This window comes from Oncorhynchus nerka, unplaced genomic scaffold (assembly GCF_034236695.1).
Source record: "Oncorhynchus nerka isolate Pitt River unplaced genomic scaffold, Oner_Uvic_2.0 unplaced_scaffold_839, whole genome shotgun sequence".
NCBI lineage: Eukaryota > Metazoa > Chordata > Actinopteri > Salmoniformes > Salmonidae > Oncorhynchus > Oncorhynchus nerka.
In genome coordinates, this window is record NW_027040431.1 from 204,369 (window position 1) to 214,783 (window position 10,415).

Here is a 10,415-nt window from a genome sequence, read left to right on the forward strand (position 1 = left end):
TTCACCCTCTCATCCTTCTCTCTCTCTCCCTCCTTCACCCTCTCATCCTTCTCTCTCTCCCTCCTTCACCCTCCCTTCTCTCTCTCTCCCTCCTTCCCTCTCTCATCCTTCTCTCTCTCTCCCTCCTTCACCCCTCTCATCCTTCTCTCTCTCTCCCTCCTTCACCCTCTCATCCTTCTCTCTCTCTCCCTCCTTCACCCTCTCATCCTTCTCTCTCTCTCCCTCCTTCACCCTCTCCTTCACCCTCCATCCTCTCTCTCTCTCCTCCCCTCCTTCACCCTCTCATCCTTCTCTCTCTCTCCCTCCTTCACCCTCTCATCCTTCTCTCTCTCTCCCTCCTTCACCCTCTCATCCTTCTCTCTCTCTCCCTCCTTCACCCTCCATCCTTCTCTCTCTCCCTCCTTCACCCTCTCATCCTCTCTCTCTCTCCTCCTTCACCCTCCATCCCTCCCCTCCTCCCTTCCTCCATCTTTCTCTTCCCTCCTCCCTCCCTCCCCCTCCCCTCCTTCTCTCTCTCTTTCTCTCCCCCCTCCCCTCCCTCCCTCCTTCACTCTCTATCATCCTTCCTCCTTCTCTCTCTCTTTCTCTCTCCCCTCCCCCCCCTCCTTCACTCTCTATCATCCTTCCTCCTTGTCTTATCTCCAACACACACACACTCCGTCCCCTCTCATCACTCTCCGAGACACACCACTCTCACACACACACACACTCCCTCCCTCCCCCTCCCTCCTTCTCCTCTCTTTCACACACACACACACACACACACACACACACTCACACTCCTCTCTCCACGCTGTCTCCTTCCTCCTTGTCACCACTCACACACACACACACACACACACACACACACACACACACACAGCCTCCCATCGTTACGTCCAGAAACATCAGCCCCCGTGTATCAGTCTCCACACAGACACACACACACACACACACACACACACACACACACACACACACACACAGCCTCCCATCACACACAGAAACATCAGCCCCCGTGTATCAGTCTCAGAAACACACACACACACACTCCACACACACACACACACACACACAGCCTCCCATCGTTACGTCAGAAACATCAGCCCCCGTGTATCAGTCTCCACACACACACACACACACAGCCTCCCATCGTTAATGTCAGAAACATCAGCCCCCGTGTATCAGTCTCCACATGATGTGCTGACGTGTTGCTGATTCCTTCCTCTTTCCTCCATCTTGCATAGCTCTGCTCAGACCCGGCTTGGTAAGGCACTGTTCCCTCATCATGTCCCGCCTCGGTCCACCCTCTCCATCCGCTGGGCCTCCTGTATGTACCGTACAGTACTGTCCACCCTCTCCATCCGCTGGCCCTTCATCTCCTGTACAGTACTGTACATCCTGTCATTCCTGAGGCGTAGAGGACGAGCAACAGCCTTTATTCATGCCTTTATTCATTCATGTGTTCTCTGGAGAAGCACGTCCCACAAAGCAGTTTGGTTTGAGTCCTTTTTTTCTCCTCTTTTTCTTCAGTGTCCCCCCCATCTCCCCTCCAATCATTTAGTTCGCTTGTCATCAATGTGGAATTATTAAAAGCAAATGTATAGATGAAGCATTAAGTCCTCAAAGTCAAAACACAGCCCTGTGTTCCAAACGCACCCAGGAAGGACATTATACAGTTGACTAGTCATTATATTATTATGTACAGTGTCTGGAAAGCTTTCCAAACAGCACGGGGGGCTAGCTGACGAAGGAAGGTGACGAAACAGCCCCTTTCACATTGATCAGTAAGAAAGGACGAGTCTCTGCATCTGGATCAATAGATCAGCTGATCAGTAGTCAGTTGAATTGATCAGTTGATTCATGAATCAGTTGAGCTGGTCTTCGTATTGTTTGCGGAAACAGTCTCCGGCAGGGAAGAATTCCCAACACCGTTCCTGGTACATCTTCCACACATACGACTCCTGGGGGAGGGGAGGGGGAGGGGGGGTAGAGAGGGGGAGGGAGGAGAGGAAAGGGAGGGAAGGGGAGGGGAGGGAGGAAAGGGAGGGAGGAAAGGGAGGGAGGGAGGGAGGGAGGAAAGGGTGGGGAGGGAGGGAGAGGAGGGGAGGAAGGGGAGGAGGGGAGGAAGGGAGGGAAGGGGGAGGGGAGGAAAGGGAGGGAGGGAGGGAGGAAAGGAGAGGGAAGGGGGAGGAGGAAAGGAGGGGAAGGGGGGAGGAAAGGGAGGGAAGGGGGGGAGGGAGGGAGGGAGGGGAGGAAAGGGAGGGAAGGGGGAGGGAGGGAGGAAAGGGAGGGAAGGGTATCAGACAGTTGATTTAATATATAACAAGTAGTGATTAGATGTCCACCATCCAGGACAATGTACCTTTACATGACCTCTACATTGCCTCTACACTACCTCTACATTACCGCTACATTGTCATCTACATTACCCTCTACATTACCTCTACACTGCCTCTACATTACCTCTACATTCCCTCTACATTGCCTCTACATTACCGATACATTCCCTCTACATTACATCTACATTATCGCTACATTACCTCTACATTACTGCTGCATTACCTCTACATTACCTCTACAGTCACAAGTCAATGGTCTCTCTACTAACATTCGGTAACTTCACTAAGGCGCAATGAACATGATAACCTGCACAAATGAGGCCTACGGGATCTGGAGATTAGTCTTTTGGAGTCTTCGTATGTGTTGTAGTCATTTCCCTGGGGTTAAATGGTTCTCTTTCTGGTTTGTAGTCATTTCCCTGGGGGTTAAATGGTTCTCTTTCTGGTTTGTAGTCATTTCCCTGGGGGTTAAATGGTTCTCTTTCTGGTTTGTAGTCATTTCCCTGGGGTTAAATGGTTCTCTTTCTGGTTTGTAGTCATTTCCCTGGGGTTAAATGGTTCTCTTTCTGGTTTGTAGTCATTTCCCTGGGGTTAAATGGTTCTCTTTCTGGTTTGTAGTCATTTCCCTGGGGTTAAATGGTTCTCTTTCTGGTTTGTAGTCATTTCCCTGGGGTTAAATGGTTCTCTTTCTGGTTTGTAGTCATTTCCCTGGGGGTTAAATGGTTATCTTTCTGGTTTGTAGTCATTTCCCTGGGGTTAAATGGTTATCTTTCTGGTTTGTAGTCATTTCCCTGGGGTTAAATGGTTCTCTTTCTGGTTTGTAGTCATTTCCCTGGGGTTAAATGGTTCTCTTTCTGGTTTGTAGTCATTTCCCTGGGGTTAAATGGTTCTCTTTCTGGTTTGTAGTCATTTCCCTGGGGTTAAATGGTTCTCTTTCTGGTTGGTTTTCCCTGTTATGTTCTCTTTCTGGTTTGTAGTCATTTCCTGGGGTTAAATGGTTCTCTTTCTGGTTTGTAGTCATTTCCCTGGGGTTAAATGGTTCTCTTTCTGGTTTGTAGTCATTTCCCTGGGGTTAAATGGTTCTCTTTCTGGTTTGTAGTCATTTCCCTGGGGTTAAATGGTTCTCTTTCTGGTTTGTAGTCATTTCCCTGGGGTTAAATGGTTCTCTTTCTGGTTTGTATGTGTTGTAGTCATTTCCCTGGGGTTAAATGGTTCTCTTTCTGGTTTGTAGTCATTTCCCTGGGGTTAAATGGTTCTCATTTCCCTGGGGTTAAATGGTTCTCTTTCTGGTTTGTAGTCATTTCCCTGGGGTTAAATGGTTCTCTTTCTGGTTTGTAGTCATTTCCCTGGGGTTAAATGGTTCTCTTTCTGGTTCGTATGTGTTGTAGTCATTTCCCTGGGGTTAAATGGTTCTCTTTCTGGTTTGTAGTCATTTCCTGGGGTTAAATGGTTCTCTTTCTGGTTTATGTGTTGTAGTCATTTCCCTGGGGTTAAATGGTTCTCTTTCTGGTTTGTAGTCATTTCCCTGGGGTTAAATGGTTCTCTTTCTGGTTTGTAGTCATTTCCCTGGGGTTAAATGGTTCTCTTTCTGGTTTGTAGTCATTTCCCTGGGGTTAAATGGTTCTCTTTCTGGTTTGTAGTCATTTCCCTGGGGTTAAATGGTTCTCTTTCTGGTTTGTAGTCATTTCCCTGGGGTTAAATGGTTCTCTTTCTGGTTTGTAGTCATTTTCCCTGGAGGTTAAATGGTTCTCTTTCTGGTTTGTAGTCATTTCCCTGGGGTTAAATGGTTCTCTTTCTGGTTTGTAGTCATTTCCCTGGAGGTTAAATGGTTCTCTTTCTGGTTTGTAGTCATTTCCCTGGGGTTAAATGGTTCTCTTTCTGGTTTGTAGTCATTTCCCTGGGGTTAAATGGTTCTCTTTTTGGTTTGTAGTCATTTCCCTGGGGTTAAATGGTTCTCTTTCTGGTTCGTAGTCATTTCCCTGGGGTTAAATGGTTCTCTTTCTGGTTTGTAGTCATTTCCCTGAGGTTAAATGGTTCTCTTTCTGGTTCGTAGTCATTTCCCTGGGGTTAAATGGTTCTCTTTCTGGTTTGTAGTCATTTCCCTGGAGGTTAAATGGTTCTCTTTCTGGTTCGTAGTCATTTCCCTGGAGGTTAAATGGTTCTCTTTCTGGTTTGTATGTGTTGTAGTCATTTCCCTGGGGTTAAATGGTTCTCTTTCTGGTTCGTAGTCATTTCCCTGGGGTTAAATGGTTCTCTTTCTGGTTTGTATGTGTTGTAGTCATTTCCCTGGAGGTTAAATGGTTCTCTTTCTGGTTTGTAGTCATTTCCCTGGGGTTAAATGGTTCTCTTTCTGGTTTGTAGTCATTTCCCTGGAGGTTAAATGGTTCTCTTTCTGGTTCGTAGTCATTTCCCTGGGGTTAAATGGTTCTCTTTCTGGTTTGTAGTCATTTCCCTGGGGTTAAATGGTTCTCTTTTTGGTTCGTAGTCATTTCCCTGGAGGTTAAATGGTTCTCTTTCTGGTTTGTAGTCATTTCCCTGGGGTTAAATGGTTCTCTTTCTGGTTTGTAGTCATTTCCCTGGGGTTAAATGGTTCTCTTTCTGGTTCGTATGTGTTGTAGTCATTTCCCTGAGGTTAAATGGTTCTCTTTCTGGTTTGTAGTCATTTCCCTGGGGTTAAATGGTTCTCTTTCTGGTTTGTAGTCATTTCCCTGGAGGTTAAATGGTTCTCTTTCTGGTTTGTAGTCATTTCCCTGGAGGTTAAATGGTTCTCTTTCTGGTTCGTATGTGTTGTAGTCATTTCCCTGACGTCAAATTATTCTATTTTCTACAAATCTAAGTGTGTGTTCAGAGAGTGACGGGGCATAATGCTGGTGATGAAACGATACAGGTGTTTTCTCCTCTGAGATGCAGAGCAGAGCTAACCCCCTGGGGAGGAATACCATTGTTGTGTGAGTAGTGATGGGAGGGAAACGTTTATTTTGTGTCCTAAAATCACACCCTATTCCCTTTATAGTGCACTACATTTGACTAGGGCCCTATGGACCCTATGAACCCTATGGACTCTATGAACCCTATGGACCCTATAGACCCTATGGACCCTATGAACCCTATAGACCCTATGGACTCTATGGACCCTATAGACCCTATGGACCCTATAGACCCTATGAACCCTATAGACCCTATGGGCCCTATGGACCCTATGAACCCTATGGGCCCTATAGACCCTATGGGCCCTATGGACCCTATGGACCCTATGGACCCTATGGGCCCTATGAACCCTATGGACCCTGTGGACCCTATAGACCCTATGGACCCTATGGACCCTATGGACCCTGTGGACCTTATAGACCCTATGGACTCTATGAACCCTGGTCAAAAGGAGTGCACTACATAGGGAATAGGGGGCCATTTGAGGTGTAAACCTATGACTCTTACCTGGCCTGTGTGCTCTGTTTCATCTTTGTTAATGAGATACATCACAAAGAAGCTGGAGGGCAAAAACGGGACGAAAAACAGGAAGACATGTTAGAGTTAACATCACTTCAGACATGTTTAGAGTTAACATCACTTCAGTCAGATAGTTTCATACCCCATCACAAACCCAACAGGAAGACATTTAGAGTTAACATCACTTCAGTCAGATAGTTTCATACCCCATCACAAACCCAACAGGAAGACATTTAGAGTTAACATTTCAGTCAGATAGTTTCCCCATCACAAACCCAACAGGAAGACATTTAGAGTTAACATCACTTCAGGCAGATAGTTTCATACCCCATCACAAACCCAACAGGAAGACATTTAGAGTTAGTTTCATACCCCATCACAAACCCAACAGGAAGACATGTAGAGTTAACATCACTTCAGTCAGATAGTTTCATACCCCATCACAAACCCAACAGGAAGACATGTAGAGTTAACATCACTTCAGTCAGATAGTTTCATACCCCATCACAAACCCAACAGGAAGACATGTAGAGTTAACATCACTTCAGTCAGATAGTTTCATACCCCATCACAAACCCAACAGGAAGACATGTAGAGTTAACATCACTTCAGTCAGATAGTTTCATACCCCATCACAAACCCAACAGGAAGACATGTAGAGTTAACATCACTTCAGTCAGATAGTTTCATACCCCATCACAAACCCAACAGGAAGACATGTAGAGTTAACATCACTTCAGTCAGATAGTTTCATACCCCATCACAAACCCAACAGGAAGACATGTAGAGTTAACATCACTTCAGTCAGATAGTTTCATACCCCATCACAAACCCAACAGGAAGACATGTAGAGTTAACATCACTTCAGTCAGATAGTTTCATACCCCATCACAAACCCAACAGGAAGACATGTAGAGTTAACATCACTTCAGTCAGATAGTTTCATACCCCATCACAAACCCAACAGGAAGACATGTAGAGTTAACATCACTTTTCAGTCAGAAGACATAGTTTCATACCCCATCACAAACCCAACAGGAAGACATTTAGAGTTAACATCACTTCAGTCAGATAGTTTCATACCCCATCACAAACCCAACAGGAAGACATGTAGAGTTAACATCACTTCAGTCAGATAGTTTCATACCCCATCACAAACCCAACAGGAAGACATTTAGAGTTAACATCACTTCAGTCAGATAGTTTCATACCCCATCACAAACCCAACAGGAAGACATTTAGTTTCATACCCCATCACAAACCCAACAGGAAGACATTTAGAGTTAGTTTCATACCCCATCACAAACCCAACAGGAAGACATTTAGAGTTAGTTTCATACCCCATCACAAACCCAACAGGAAGACATGTAGAGTTAACATCACTTCAGTCAGATAGTTTCATACCCCATCACAAACCCAACAGGAAGACATGTAGAGTTAACATCACTTCAGTCAGTCAGATAGTTTCATACCCCATCACAAACGCAACAGGAAGACATTTAGAGTTAACATCACTTCAGTCAGATAGTTTCATACCCCCATCACAAACCCAACAGGAAGACATGTAGAGTTAACATCACTTCAGTCAGATAGTTTCATACCCCATCACAAACCCAACAGGAAGACATGTAGAGTTAACATCACTTCAGTCAGATAGTTTCATACCCCATCACAAACCCAACAGGAAGACATGTAGAGTTAACATCACTTCAGAAGACAGATAGTTTCATACCCCATCACAAACCCAACAGGAAGACATTTAGAGTTAACATCACTTCAGTCAGATAGTTTCATACCCCATCACAAACCCAACAGGAAGACATGTAGAGTTAACATCACTTCAGTCAGAGTTTCATACCCCATCACAAACCCAACAGGAAGACATAGTTTCATACCCCATCACAAAACCCAACAGGAAGACATTTAGAGTTAACATCACTTCAGTCAGATAGTTTCATACCCACATCACAAAACCCAACAGGAAGACATGTAGAGTTAACATCACTTCAGACAGTCAGATAGTTTCATACCCCATCACAAACCCAACAGGAAGACATGTAGAGTTAACATCACTTCAGTCAGATAGTTTCATACCCCATCACAAACCCAACAGGAAGACATGTAGTTTCAGTTAACATCACTTCAGTCAGATAGTTTCATACCCCATCACAAACCCAACAGGAAGACATGTAGAGTTAACAGCACTTCAGTCATAGTTAGTCAGATAGTTTCCCCCATCACAAACCCAACAGGAAGACATGTAGAGTTAACATCACTTCAGTCAGATAGTTTCATACCCCATCACAAACCCAACAGGAAGACATGTAGAGTTAACACTCAGTCAAAGTTTCTGCCCCATCAAAACCCAACAGGAAGACATGTCTCTCCCCCCCCCTTTTCCCTCAGCTTTCTGCCCCCACTCCCAACAGGAAGACATTTTCACATCACTTCAGTCAGGTTCTGCCCCCTCTCCCCACTCCTTTTCACTCTAGCGGTTCTGTCCCCTCTCCCCACTCCTTTTCACTCTCAGCGGTTCTGTTTCCCCTCTCCCCACTCCTTTTCACTCTAGCATTTAGATTCTGCCCCCCATCACAAACCCAACAGGAAGACATCCTTTTCACTCACTTCAGCAGGTTCTGCCCCATCACAAACCCAACCATTTTCACTCCATCACAAACCCAACAGGAAGACATTCACTCTGATCGGTTCTGCCCCTCCCCACTCCTTTTCACTCTAGCGGTTCTGTCCCTCTCCCCCACTCCTTTTCCCTCTAGCGGTTCTACCCCCCTCTCCCCACTCCTTTTCACTCTAGCGGTTCTGCCCCCTCTCCCCACTCCTTTTCACTCTAGCGGTTCTGCCCCCTCTCCCCACTCCTTTTCACTCTAGCGGTTCTGCCCCTCTCTCCCCACTCCTTTTCACTCTAGCGGTTCTGCCCCCTCTCCCCACTCCTTTTCACTCTAGCGGTTCTTCCCCCTCTCCCCACTCCTTTTCACTCTAGCGGTTCTGCCCCCTCTCCCCACTCCTTTTCACTCTAGCGGTTCTGCCCCTCCCCACCCTTTTCACTCTAGCTCTCCCCACTCCTTTCACTCTAGCGGTTCTGCCCCCTCTCCCCACTCCTTTTCACTCTAGCGGTTCTGCCACCCTCTCCCCACTCCTTTTCACTCTAGCGGTTCTGCCCCCTCTCCCCACTCCTTTTCACTCCTTTTCACTCGGTTCTGCCCCCTCTCCCCACTCCTTTTCACTCTAGCGGTTCTGGCCCCTCTCCCGCTCCTTTTCACTCTAGCGGTTCTGCAGAACCAACAACACAACATTAAAGAGAGGGTGGAGGGGAAGAGGACACAGTAGTAACTAAACCTCATAACCCTGTCCCCTCTGACAGACTCTGGACACTGACTGGAGATGACAGGGGGGACATTTGTCTCTGACAGACTCTGGACACTGACTGGAGATGACAGAGGGGACGTATGTCTCTGACAGACTCTGGACACTGACTGGAGATGACAGGGTGGACGTATGGCTCTACTCACAGATAGTTGGCCAAGTTGTGCTCCTGCAGTGTGTGGGTTTCGAAGCCGTGAGGTACTGTGTCAAAGTAGTCGTTTCCTATTCCGCAGATGAAGCATTTGGTCTGCAAGAGAAAGACAAGTCTTTATGTGATGCTGCCAGCCGACCTCATCTCTCTACATGTCTCTCAACACGGCTCAGATTCATCTCATTTTGAATTTCCAACACCAGTGTTTAAGTCTATAACCAAAATCTACAATGAGGGATCCAGAGCATCAGACTGTATAAGACAGTGGTTCTCCAACATCTCCCCTGGTCCCTAGACTTTCTCAACCTCTCCTCAGGACCCCCAGATGTTCTCCAACGTCTCCTCTGGTCCCTAGACGTTCTCAAACCTCTCCTCTGGTCCCTAGACGTTCTCCAATGTCTCCTCAGGACCTCCAGACGTTCTCCAACCTCTCCTCGGGTCCCTAGACATTCTCCAACCTCTCCTCAGGACCCTGGGACGTTCTCCAGGACCCCAGACGTTCTCCAACCTCTCCTCAGGACCCCAGACGTTCTCCAACCTATCCTCAGAACCCCCAGATGTTCTCCAACCTTTCCTCAGGTCCCCAGACGTTCTCCAACCTTTCCTCAGGTCCCCAAACGTTCTCCAACCTTTCCTCAGGTCCCCAGGCGTTCTCCAAACCTCAGGACTCCCAACAGTTCCATGTATTTATCTATTCCACAGCTAACTCACCTGATTCAACTGGTCAACGAATCATCAAGCCCCTTTCAATAGGTCAATCAGGTGAGATAATTCAGAGATACAACTAAATAGTGAAAGGTCTGGGGGGGGTCCCAATGAGAGGTTAGAGAACTCCTGGTGTCAGATAGCAGTTATGATTTTCCTGTCAGATGAGTTAGTTTTAACATAACCAGTCAAGAGCCCTTCAGCTGACAATACAATCAATCATTTCTGCTTTACCTCTCCTCCCTACGACTAGGAGTCATCCAGCCCTTGTGTCCATGGATGCTTTCCCAAACGGCACCTAATCCCTATGTAGTGCACTACTTTTGATTATGGCCTATAGGGCTCTAGTTGAAAGTAGTGCACTATAAAGGGAATAGGGTGTTATTTGGGATGCAAACATATTTATACAC

At 46.5% G+C, this 10,415-nt stretch overlaps 1 protein-coding gene across 1 annotated transcript in view; it reads right to left on the reverse strand.

The window, feature by feature from the left end:
* Positions 1 to 1,719: 1,719 nt before the first annotated feature.
* The window catches only part of LOC135571024 (ryanodine receptor 2-like), an 11,169-nt gene continuing 2,473 nt past the window's right edge, over positions 1,720 to 10,415 (reverse strand). Inside the window, exons 3-5 of the mRNA XM_065016840.1 lie at positions 9,296 to 9,396; positions 5,757 to 5,808; positions 1,720 to 1,943 (exon numbers count right to left, since the gene is read on the reverse strand). Coding sequence (XP_064872912.1) covers positions 1,848 to 1,943; positions 5,757 to 5,808; positions 9,296 to 9,396 — 249 coding nt within the window. The 3' untranslated portion in view covers positions 1,720 to 1,847. The remainder of the gene's footprint in view (positions 1,944 to 5,756; positions 5,809 to 9,295; positions 9,397 to 10,415) is intronic.